The sequence below is a fragment of the Heterodontus francisci genome, chromosome 17 (genome assembly GCF_036365525.1).
Source record: "Heterodontus francisci isolate sHetFra1 chromosome 17, sHetFra1.hap1, whole genome shotgun sequence".
In the NCBI taxonomy this organism is placed as follows: Eukaryota; Metazoa; Chordata; class Chondrichthyes; order Heterodontiformes; family Heterodontidae; genus Heterodontus; species Heterodontus francisci.
The window spans coordinates 40316442-40329457 of record NC_090387.1 but is presented as its reverse complement, the minus strand read 5'-3'; the positions used below and the strand labels follow the sequence as shown (position 1 = coordinate 40329457).

At 41.4% G+C, this 13016-nt stretch overlaps 1 protein-coding gene across 1 annotated transcript in view; it reads right to left on the bottom strand.

Moving 5' to 3' along the window:
• Positions 1-13016, bottom strand: part of ankrd27 (ankyrin repeat domain 27 (VPS9 domain)) — a 113624-nt gene that overhangs the window by 81310 nt on the left and 19298 nt on the right. Inside the window, 5 exon segments of the mRNA XM_068049317.1 lie at positions 383-504; positions 4544-4620; positions 4890-4955; positions 5061-5114; positions 5222-5281. Of these exon segments, the coding sequence (XP_067905418.1) occupies positions 383-504; positions 4544-4620; positions 4890-4955; positions 5061-5114; positions 5222-5281 (379 nt within the window).

Below are 13016 nucleotides of genomic sequence, written 5' to 3'. Positions count from 1 at the left end.
GACCCCTGACACCAAAAGAGTACGTGGTGGGGATCCCTGATCGCCATCTCCCTGCAGATACAATTCATTGACTGTGCCACTTCTGATTCACTGTAGCATATTCTAAATCAGGTTCCAACAAATTGAGGCATAAATTTGCTACTAGAGGATGAGGGCACCCAATGGTCTAAATAATGGCGTTCATCGCAAATATTGTTGTTGCAGGAAATTCAGGGCCTCTATTTTGGGATCCTTAGGATTTATATCTTATCCATGAAGCGCATGTAACTTTGTATTTTTATAGCTGTAGTAGATTATCCAAACACGCAGAAGAAAAATAAAACGATAAAAGCAAATCATGAACACTGTTTCCCCTTTTCCAACCATTCCTAAAAGTACTGACCTCGTTGGCTTGGGGACTGCATGATCGCATGTACCACATTTCGTAAGCAGATCAGTTTAAGCTGCGGGCTAGTACACCGGTTCAGCTGACTCAATTCCCGCTTCGCACGAGGTATATTAATACTGAAATATTAAAACAATCAACTTAGAACATAGTGTAGTGTAAATAATATAAAGAAACAATTACAATATTTTATTGGGTCGAAAATACAGAGGAATAACATTGCTGTCAATGACAACAGTACTTTTAAAAATACGAAACTTCAGTTTTGGTTCGCATTTAATACATGCACCGTACCCACTTACCAGGTGAATGTACCATTATCAAGCAGGCTCCTGCAAGTTCAAAAATGTTAGTACATCAAAAATGTTTAATATTTAATGCAAGTAAAGGCTACCAGCATTTTTATGCAAAACTAATTTCATTGAAAGACTGTTTTGAATTTCAACACTATAGTTGAATGAGAAACATGTTATCTAGAGGTGATGAACATACCCCTTTCCACTGAAATCACATTGTTCTTAAAATTAATGCATCATTTTGAACTATTGCTAAAATGGTGGACAGTGGAATGTTGTATGTACACATTACTAATAAGTTAACATTGTATAACACCATTTCAAACGCTAGAGTTAATCTGCGAACAGTTACTCTTCGACTAGCAGAGATCACAGATAATGCATTTCCATTCGCCCCCTACCGAAAAGCTACTACTTCTTTCAAACTGCAGTATGTCCCAATTGGGTAGCATTTGGCAACACTTCACAATTTTAATGCCTGTTACACCTTCTCTGATACCCCATTCATCTTTAGAGTTATTAATGTTTCACAAACACTTTTTGTAGATTCTCAAAAGTGAATACAAGAAAGAATGAAGGATCATGGAAAGAGTTGGATAAATCCAACAAAGATCCATTTTCTCAACAAATAGTCCAGAGACTGTGTCTCTGGATCGTTGTTCCAGAAATTAAATTCAAAATCCCACTATGGCAGATGGGGAACTTAAATTCAGTAAATAAAATAAATCTGGAATTTAAAAAAAAAGTATCCATACTGGTGACCATGAAAATACTAGACTGTCGTAAAAACCCATCTGGTTTACCAATGCCCTTTAGAGAAGGAAATCTGCTGCCTTTACCCAGTCTGGCCTACATGCGACTCCAGACTCTAAAATGTCCTCTGAAATGGCCTAGGAAGCCACCTAGTTGTATCAAACCATTACAATAAAGTCTAAGAAAAGAAAACTGGACAGAGCACCACCTGGCATTTACCTAGGCACCAGATACGACAAAGGTGCACCCAGCCCGGTCAACCCAGCAGAGTCCTTCTCACTAACATCTGGGAATTTGTGCCAAAACTAGGAGAGCTATCCCACAGATGAGTCATGCAACAGCCTGACATAGTCATACTCACAGAATCATACACTTCAGACAATGTCCCAGACTCCTCCATCACCATCCCAGCGTATGTCCTGTCCCACTGACAAGACAGACCCACCACAGGTGAAGTACAGTGGTACACAACTGGCAGAGAGTGACCCTGGGAGTCTTCAACATTGACTCCAGATCCCATGAAGTCTCATGGCATCAGGTCAAACATGAGCAAGGAAACCATCTGCTGATCACCACCTACCGCCCGCAATCAGCTGATGGATCAGTACTACTCCATAGCAATCACCAGTTGGAAAACGCACAGTGGGTAGGAAGGACACAGAATGTACTCTGGGTGGTGGGGGTGGGGCTGGCGACTTCAATGTCCAACACCAAGAATGGCTCGGTAGGATCACTAACACGAGGGAAAAGCCAACTTAACCTCATCCTCACCAACCTAACTGCTGCAGATACATCTATCCATGATAATATTGGTAGACGTGATCACTATACAATCCTTGTAGAGGCAAAATCCCATCTTCACACTGAAAACACCCTCAATCATGTTGTCCAGTTCTACCACCATGCTAAAATGGGAGTCCGAATAGATCCAGCTGCTCAAAAGTGGGCATCCACGAGGTGCTGAGTGTCATCAGCAACAGCAAAATTATATTCCACCACAATTTGTAATGTCACGGGCCGGTATATCCCTCACTTTACCATTACCTTCAAGCCAGACCGCCAATGGTTCAATGAGTGTAGGACAGCAAGCCAGAAGAAGCACCAAGCGTACCTAAAAATCAGGTGGAAAGCTACAACACTGGATTACATGCATGCTGAACAGCAGAAGCGGCATGCTATAGACAGAGCTGAGCTGATCCCACAATCAATGAATCAGATCAAAGCTCTAAAGTTCTGCCACATCCTGTGGTGAATGGCAGTGGACAATTAAACAAACGATGGGAAGAGGAAGCTCCGTGAATAACCCATCCTCAATGATGGTGAAGCCCTAAATGCGAATGCAAAAGGCTGAAGTGTTTGCAACCATCTTCAGCCAGAGGTGCCAAGTGAATGATCCATCCCGGCAACAGAGATGCCAGTCTTCAACCAATTCGATTCACTCCACGTGATATCAAAGAAAGGTTTAGCGCACTGGATACAACAAAGGTTATGGCCCGCAATAACAACCTAACTGTAGTGTTGAAGACTTGTGCTCCAGAACTAGCCCCACTCCTGGCCAAGCTGTTCCAGTACACATACAACACAGGTATCGACCTGACTACATGGAAAATTATCCAGGCAGGTCCTGTCCACAAAAAGCAGGACAAAACCAATCCAACCAATTACTGTCCAATCATCATCCCTCAATAGTCAGCAAGGTGATGGAAGGTGTGGCACTTACTCACCAATAAGCTGCCCACCGATGCTCAATTTGGGTTCTGCCAGGACCACTTAACTCCAAGCTCATTACAGCCTTGGTCCAAACATTGACAGAAGAAATGAATTCTAGAGGCCAAGTGAGTGTAACTGCTCTTGACAAGGCAACATTTGACAGAGTGTGGCATCAAGCAACCCCAGTAAAATTAAAGTCAGTGAGAATCGAGGGGGTTGGGGGTACTCTCCGTTGGTTGGAGTCAGACCTACCACAAAGGAAGATGGTTGTGGTTGTTGGAGGCCAATCATCTCAGTCCCAGGTCATCACTGCAGGAGTTCTTCAGGGTAGTGTCCAAGGCACAACCATCTTCAGCTGTTTCATCAAGGACCTTCCCTCCAACATAAGGTCAGAAGTCGGAATGTTCACTGATGTTGCAGTGTTCAGTACCATTGACAACTCCTCAGGTACTGAAGCAGTTGACGCCCGCATGCAGCAAGACCAGGTCAACATTCAGGTTTGGGCTGATAAGTGGCAGGTAATGTTCAGGCCACTTAAGTGTCAGGTAATGGCCATTTCGAACAAGAGGAAGACCAACTACCTGCCCTTGACATTCAACAGCTGAATGCACCATCAATAACCTGGGATCACCACTAACCAGAAACTTAACTAGACGAGTTGCAAGTATTCTGCCTAGCCTTTCCATCATCTATATGGCACAAGTCAGGGGTACTCTCCAAATGTGGGGATGAGTGCAGCTCAACACCATCCAAGACAAAGCAGCCTCCTTGGTTGGTGTCCAATCCACCACCTTAAGCATTCACCCCTTTTACCATCAGTGCCGTGTGGCTGCTGTGTGTACTAGATACAAGATGCTCTGCAGCAATTCGCCAAGGATCCTTCACCAGCATCTTCCAAATGCGCGACCTCCACCACCTACAAGAACAAGGGCAGTAGATGCATGGGAATATCATCTGCAAGTTCCCTTACATCCTGACTTAGAAATATATTGTTATTCTTTCATTGTTGCTGGGTCAAAACCCTGGAGCTCTCCAGCCAACAGCATTGTGGGTGCACCTACACCACATGGACTGCAGCAGTGAAAGGAGGCAGCACACCACCACCTTCTCAAGAGCAATAAATGTCAGTGACACCCACATCCCACAAACGAATATATAAAAAAAAACATCGACATGTTCATCAGAACATTTTCAGTCAACTAATTTCACAATTTCCTGATGCTATGCAAATATCTTGAAATTTAACAATGACCATTCAATGACAGCATTTATGGGACAGAGTGAATATCAAACAGAAATATCTGATACTTGGCTGAATCTGTTTACACAGGATAGTGTAAATTGAGGGAAATGTGGGGGGTGGGGGATGGATAGACAGTTTTAGCAGTAATAATCTCACCTGAACTGTGACTTGATCCCCAAATCTTTTAGTTGAAGGTCTTGCAAACCTCGGGTAGTTTTGTTAAAAGCAGCATCCTTCAAACAACCACACAGCACAAACCAGTTAGGAGCGATTGCAGAAACTGTATTCCAGTGTTAAGAATGCTAACACTTATTTTTTAAAATTGCCGGATAGAGTTTAAAATTATAATGCACTTTTGTCTTAAACATTTTATTGAAAGCAATGAAATTTTAACAATTATGAGAGATCAGAATTTTTATGTAAGATATCAGCTTCATCAAAGTTAGGCTACAAATAAAACTGCAATAGCATCAAAAAGATAGACAAACGGAGTAGGTCCTACCTGGCTAGCCTCTATAGTTCCCACACTCTTGAAGATCTGATCATGAATACCATGAAGTACATACATCTACAGGGTTAATTATAAACACAAATAACAGTCTCAGCATTCTACTAAATATTACTAAATTATGAAAATAGTTTCTAAAAGATGAAATAGAACTTGTTTACTTACTTCAACAGCTTGTTTCAGCAATGCCATTTGCACCTCCTGCTTGATCAATATTTTCTAAATGTAAGACACCCATTGTTAGCTACCAATGAGCAGTTTAAATCACATGCGCATTTTTTAACCTTCCCAATACAACTTTACAGTGATGAGACAGAATAACTTACCAATCGCGAGTCTCTCAGAAGGTACTGAAGGCATTTTGTATAGAGTGCATTTACTTCATCCTGTTTTTAAAAAATAAATCTATTACAAAAGTTATGTCAGCATCAAATGGACCTAGACTGTAAAGTTAACAGTTTTAAGTAACAGTGCACTGGGGAATTGAACACATGCAGGTTGTTCAGTCCAATTCACCAAATTGGACTGCTACTCAATGCACAAGTAATATTACTCTGTGCCTATACTGTTCAGCACATCTTTCAACTTCTATCTGAGGCACAAAATTGCTTTTATGTTAATTTTCAGTTTCCAAAAGTTGTTGCCATAGCTCAAGCATCAGCAGAAAACTTTCCATTGTCACTCATGTGCTGAAGGGAGAAAGGCTAGCTGCAGCCCTGTTGATTTATATCATTAAGCATCTTGGAGGTTATCCCCAATGTTTTGTACAGCATTCAGGCAAGTAACAATGCTGCATTTTCAAACACCAATCAAATTACTGCGTTCAATTTCCTTGCAATGAACTACAGATTATTTACACCAAAACCTTGGTTGTATTATTTTTATATAAAAAAAAACACTTTTGCAAATATTGAGATCACAAACAAATTCAACAATGTTAAAATCTATCCTTGTATCATCATTAATCTCAAGGAGATATTTAATTCACCAATACGTAAATACTTTAAAAAGTGAAAAAGGCAAACGTTAAATTCAGCCGACAGCTTCAAGCAATATGATGAAAAATAAGACAAAAAAAACAAACTATATATAACATTATAAGTAATAACAGAATGGACTGGCTGAAGGGTGTAAACTAATCTTAGATTTGGATGGCATACTTGAACTTTGATTCCATAGTGCAAGTCATCTGAACTCCTCAATTATATTACAGTTTGATAGATATCCATTACTTGTGTGGTATTCAGCCACAGGGTAGAAAATTGCTATCAATTTTGAAAAGAACGGTCAAGCCCCCAGAGAGGATTACAGGATACAAAGGGTAAAAAAAAAGCACAGGCAGAGAGCACAGGCCAACAACATTGAGTGGAAAGGGTAGGGGTGAGCAGGTGACATTTTTTTTATTCATTCATGGGATGTGGGCGTCACTGGGTAGGCCAGCATTTGTTGCCCATCTCTAATTGCCCTCGAGAAGGTGATGGTCAGCTGCCTTCTTGAACCGCTCCAGTCCATGAGGGGCAGGGACACCCACAGTGCTAAGGAAGGGGGTTCCAGGATTTTGACACAGCGACAGTGAAAGAACGGCGATATAGTTCCAAGTCAGGGTGGTGTGTGGCTTGGAGGGGAACTTGCAGATGGTGGTGTTCCCAACCAGTTGCTTCCCTTGTCCTTCTAGGTGGTAGAGGTCACGGGTTTGGAAGGTGCTGGCTAAGGAGCCTTGGTGCGTTGCTGCAGTGCATCTTGTAGATGGTAAACACTGCTGCCACTGTGCGTCAGTGGTACAGGGAGTGAATGTTTGTGGATGGGGTGTCAACCAAGCGGGCTGCTTTGTCCTGGATGGTGTCGAGCTTCTTGAGTGTTGTTGGAGCTGCACCCATCCAGGCAAGTGGAGAGTATTCCATCACATTCTTGACTTGTGCCTTGTAGATGGTGGACAGGTTTTGGGGAGTCAGGAGGTGAGTTACCCGCCACAGGATTCCTAGCCTCTGATCTGCTCTTGTAGCCATGGTATTTATATGGCTACCCCAGTTCAGTTTCTGGTCAACGGTAACACCCAGGATGTTGATAGTGAGGGATTCAGCGATGATAATGCCATTGAATGTCAAGGGAAGATGGTTAGATTCTCTCTTGTTGGAGATGGTCATTGCCTAGCATTTGTGTGGTGCGTATGTTATTTGCCATGTATCATCCCAAGCTGGATATTGTCCAGGTCTTGCTGAATTTCTACACGGACTGCTTCAGTAACTGAGGAGTAACAAATGGTGCTGAACATTGTTCAATCAGCGAACATCCCTACTTCTGACCTGATGATTGAAGGAAGGTCATTGATGAAGCAGCTGCAGATGGCTGGGCCTAGGACACTACCCTGAGGAACTCCTGCAGTGATGTCCTGGAGCTCAGGTGATTGACCTCCAACAACCACTACTATCTTCCTTTGCATTAGGTATGACTCCAACCACCAGAGTTTTCCCCCAATTCCCATTGACTTGCTTTGCTAGGGCTCCTTGATGCCATACTCGGTCAACTGCTGCCTTGATGTCAAGGGCAGTCACTCTCAACTCACCTCTTGAGTTCAGCTCTTTGGTAGCACTACTTTGTAAGTCTCCAAGATATTGGTGCACGATTAGACCCTAAACATCTCTATGTATGACTCATTTCCCATATCTCTGCCTAGCTGCCACAAATTAGAATGCTTAAATTTTCTAAATATAAAAAGTTGGCAAATTGTATGAGGAAAGATACTGTCACCCTGCCTCCATCAGGATCAGTCTCTCAGCTTGTTTAAAAGAATAGATTTTATTAAAACTTTTGAGTAGGTTTTCGACAACTCTAATGAAAACTATTAAGGATAGACAAAATTGGACTTTTCCACCAAAAAATTATAATGCAAATAAACACAAGCTACAACTGTTTGTCATCAGTCGTGTCAAATTTAGTGGACCTGTTTTCTCTCTGCCTGTCACACAGAAACAAGCATTAAATCAAGATACAAAATCCTGTTTTAAAAATACTCTTAAGTTGTCTTGAATTATTTGAAGAAAAACTTAAGGAAAAGATCCCATTAAAGAGGCAGACAGAAACACTTCGAGTTGGGTTGGCTATGTGTCACTGATGCATCCTGGGAAATGGTACAGACTGTACATGCTCAGCCTGCAGAATCCAACAGTCACAGCCTGGACAAAAATGTCATCCAACTCTAGGCTTGTATCTTGCTTTTAATTTGCATATTCTTCACCTCTTCCATTCTGATTTGTTGCTCTTTTGCTTTGAATCAATCATGAAAGTTAAACGTAAACACTTCATGATTGTTACAGCTTCATATGTCAACATTTAATAGTTGTAACGCGAATGTGTACAGTATGTGTTATATGCAAGACACTAAACCAACAAATCTTTTGTGTCATTGCTTCTGGAAAGTCAGATATATTAATAGCAGGAAGATTATAATGGAGAATGTATTATTGTGGTGCTAGATAGAAATGGTACTGCAATTGCTATAAATAATTGAAAATGCAGATATAATTGTATATTAGACTTTTAAATGCTACTGGAGGTTTAAGAAAATATACAAGTTAAATATGTTAATATGAATGTATAAAATGGCATACTAAAATATATAGCAGATAAAAAAGAATATTTTAATATAATGCAACGTAGACTCGCCAACTTTAAGGGCATTTAAGTGGTCATTGGATAGACATATGGATGAAAATGGAATAGTGTAGGTCAGATGGTCGGCGCAACATCGAGGGCCGAAGGGCCTGTACTGCGCTGTAATGTTCTAATTCTAATTCTAACTATGAACATAATGTGCACCATATCTGAAATAATTCATCTATTAAAATTTGTACATGGATTGCATGTTTCAGTTTTTGAGGAAACATCTAGGAGGTATTCAATATTAGAACGTCAACTAAAATAAAAACAGAAACTGCTAGAAAGATTCAGCAGATCAGGCAGAATCTGTGGAGGGAGAAAGAGTTAATATTTCAGGTTGATGACCTTCTGGAAAAAGAGAGATGTAACAGGTTTTAACAGTACAGACATAGGGGAAGGTGGAGGGGTGAGAGTAGGAGAACAAAAGGGAAGGTCTGAAATAGGATGGAAGGCAAGAGATTAAATAACAAAAAAGGGATGTTGGTGTCTTCCACCCCACCAGCCTCCACTTTTAATGAATCATCCTCTGCCATTTCCGCTACGCCCAGTGCAATGCCAAATACATCCTCCCTTCCCAGAAGTCAGAAGGGACCCCTACCTCTGCAACAGCTCCCTCAAATCACCTAAGCAGTAGCGGTAGGCCAGAGGATTGGGAATTTTTTTTTTTAAGTAACTCGCAGCGGATGACTATAAAGCTAATAAAGAGGGAGAAAATTGATTATGAAAGTAAATTGGCAAGAAATATAAAAACAAAACAGCAAGAGCTTCTACGGGTATATAAAAAAAAGAGAGTAGGTAAAGTGAGCGTGGGACCCTCGGAGGATGCGACCAGAGAACTGATAATGGGAAACAGGAAAATGGCAGATAATTTAAACCAATAGTTTGCATCGGTCTTCACAGTGGAGGACGCTACAAACATCCCACAGATAATCAGATAAGCAAGGAGCTAATGGGAGGAAAGATCTTGTAAAGTTCTCTATCACGATGTACAAAGTATTTGACAAACTGATGGGACTAAAAGGCAGACAAGTCGTCAGGTCCTGATGGCCTGCATCCATAGGGTTTTAAAGGAAGTGGCTGCAAAGATAGTGGAGGCATTGGTCGAAATATTCCAGAACTCACTGGATTCCGAGAGGGTCCCAGCAGTTTGGAAAACCGCTAATGTGACAAGGGAGACGAAAGGCAAGAAACTATAGGCTAGTCAGCCTAACATCGGTCATTGAGAAAATGCTCGAGTCCATTATTAAGGAAGAAATAGAGGACATTCAGAAAAGCTTAACGCAATCAAACAGAGTCAACATGGTTTTGTGAAAGGGAAATCATGTTTGACAAATTTGTTATAGCTCTTTGAGGATATAACAAGCAGAGTTGATAAAGGGGAACTGGTAGATGTCATGTATTTGGATTTCCAGAAGGCATTCGATAAGGTGCCACATAAAGATTACTGCACAAGATAGAAGCTCATGGTATTGGGGGTAATTTATTAGCTTGGATTGAGGATTGATTAGCTCACAGAAGACACAGAGTCGGGATCAATGGGTCTTTTTCAGGTTGGAAAGACATAACTAGTTGGGCGCCACAAGGATCAGTCCTAGGCCCTCAATTATTTACTATCTATATTAATGACGTGAAGGAGGGGGCAGAGTGTAATATACCCAAATTTGCTGATGATACAAAAATAGGTGGGAGGGCATGTTGTGATGAGGACATAAGGAATCTGCAAGGGGATATAGACAGGTTGAGTGAGTGGGCAAAAACTTGGCAGATGGAGTTCAATGTAGGAAAGTGTGAGGTCAAGCACTCTGGTAGGAAGAATCAAAAGGCAGACTATTATTTAAATGGAGAGACACTCCAAAAAAGTGCAGCACAGAGGGATCTGGGTGTTCTTGTGCATGAAACACAAAATGTTAGCATGCAGATGCAGCAAGTAATTAAGAAGGCAAATGGAATTTTGACCTTTATTGCTAGGGGGTTGGAGTTTAAAAATAGGGAAGTCTTGTTACAACTGTACAGGGTGTTGGTGAGGCCGCAACTGGAGTACTGTGTACAGTTTTGGTCCCCATATTTAAGAAAGGATATACTGGCATTGGAGGCAGTTCAAAAGAGATTCACTAGGCTGATTCCTGGGATGAAGGGGTTGACTTATCAAGAACAGTTAAACAGGTTAGGACTTTATTCATTAGAGTTTAGAAGAATGAGGGGTGATCTTATTGAAACGTACAAGATTCTGAGGGGGCTTGACAGGGTGGATGTTGAGAAGATGTTTCCACTAGTGGGAGAATCTCGAACTAGGCGACATAGTTACAGAATAAGGGTACACTCATTTAAAACTGAGATGCGAAGGAAATTCTTCTCTCAGAGGGCAGTGAATGTCTGGAATTCTCTACCCCAGAGCGTTGTGGAGGTTAGATCACTGAAAGTATTTAAAGAGGAGGTAGATATATTTTTGAAATATCGGGGAGTTGAGGGCTATGAGGAGCTGGCACGAAAGAGGAGTTGCGATCTAGGGCAGATCAGTCATGATCTTACTGAATGGCGGGGCAGGCTTGAGGGGCTGAATGGCCTACTCCTGCTCCTATTTTTTTTATGTTCTTATGTTATGTTCAAAAGCTTCCCATACAAACGGAGGAGATGCAACATCTGCCCTTTTATCTCCTCCCTTCCGATCGTACATGGACCTAAACACTCCTTTCTGGTGAAACTTGTACTTTTTTCAATTTAGTATACTGCATTTGCTGCTCACTAGGCAGTATCTTTTATGCTGGGGAGGCCAAGCATAGATTTGGTTGACTGCTCTGCTTAACATCTCTTCAGTTCACAAGCATGACCTTGAATTTCCAAGCACCTACCATTTCAATTGCCTGCCTCACTCCCACTATGACCTCTCTGTCCTCAGCTTCCTATGCTGTTCCAATGAGGCTCAACACAAGCTTGAGGAACAGCACCTCATTTTACCATTAGGTAATTTACAGCCTTCTGGACTCATTTTTCACAAGTTCATAATCTCTGCTCCCATTTTTTTTGGATGGCAAATGTCGGTGATGATTCAGTGATCCCATTTACACATCTTCTGGAGCAATCTTTTGTTTTTTCACTTGTTCCCTTACCATCTCCTTCAGCCTTGCACCATCATCCCTTTGGTCATTTAATCGCTCCTGCCTTCCACCCCATCACAGAATTTCCCTTTTGTTCTTCTCCTACCCTTTATACCTGCTTAAACCCTGTTCCACCTCTAAGTTTCTCCAGTTCTGACAAAAGGTCATTGATCTGAAATGTTAACTCTGTTTCTCTCTAAAAAATGCTGCCTACCTGAATATTTCCAGCATTGCTATTTTTTTTACTTTGTATTTCCAGCATTTGCCCTATTTTGCTTTTATATTCAAGTGTCAACCACTGTTAGTTATCATCATTCCCTATCATACCTGTAGTTGGTACTTCAATAAGCTTTCCCATTTTAATCTGAGCAATAATGCGTCATGAGATACTATTACACCATCATGTAATGCTGCATTATTTCTTTCCCCCCACCCCCACCATGACAAATCACTCAAAATACTCCCAAAAAAAAATCACTTGGCATTTTTCCATGGATTTGTCTCTTATTTAAAGTTTTTATTTCAAGGTATCATAAATCCAGAGTTATTATGACACAGGAGGAGGCCATTTGGCCCATCAAGTCCATGCAGGCGCTCTGTAGAGCAATCCAGGCAGTTCCATTCCCATGCTCCAGTCCCATAGCCTTGCAAGTTTATTTGCCGCAGGTGCCCATCCAATTTTCTTTTGAAAGCACTGATCACCTCTGCTTCCACCACCCTCATAGGCAGCGAGTTCTAGGTCATTACCAATTGCTCAATAAAAAAAGTTCTTCCTCACATGTCCCTACAACTCTTGCTCAAAAACCTTAAATCTGTGTCCCCTTGTCCTTGCACCATCAGATAACGGGAACAGCTTTTCTTTGCCTAACTTATCTAAACCTATAATAACCTTGTACACCTCGATCACATCACCCCTCAATCTCATCTGCTCTAAGGAGAGCAACCCCAGCTTTTCCAACCTAATCTTGTAGCTAAACTCCTTTCGCCGTGGAACCATTCTGGTAAATCTCCTCCACTCTCTCTCAAGGACCCTCACATCCTTCCCAAAGTGTGGTGACCAGAACTGGATGCAATACTCTAGCTGTGGCCTAACTAGAGCTTTATAAAGGTTCAGCATAACTTTCAATATTGTCTCTTTCTTTCCCTTTTGCCAAAATGCATCACCTTATACTTCTCTGTATTAAATTCCATCTGCCCATTCTGCTAGCCAATGTCTTGGTGTAGTCTATTGGTATCATCCTCACTGCCACACCAAGTTTGGTGTCACTGGCAAATTTTGAAATTCTATTCTGTATTCCAAGATCCAATATATATTACAAAAAGCAATGGTCCTAGCACTTATCCTTGGGAAACACTACTGTCCACCATA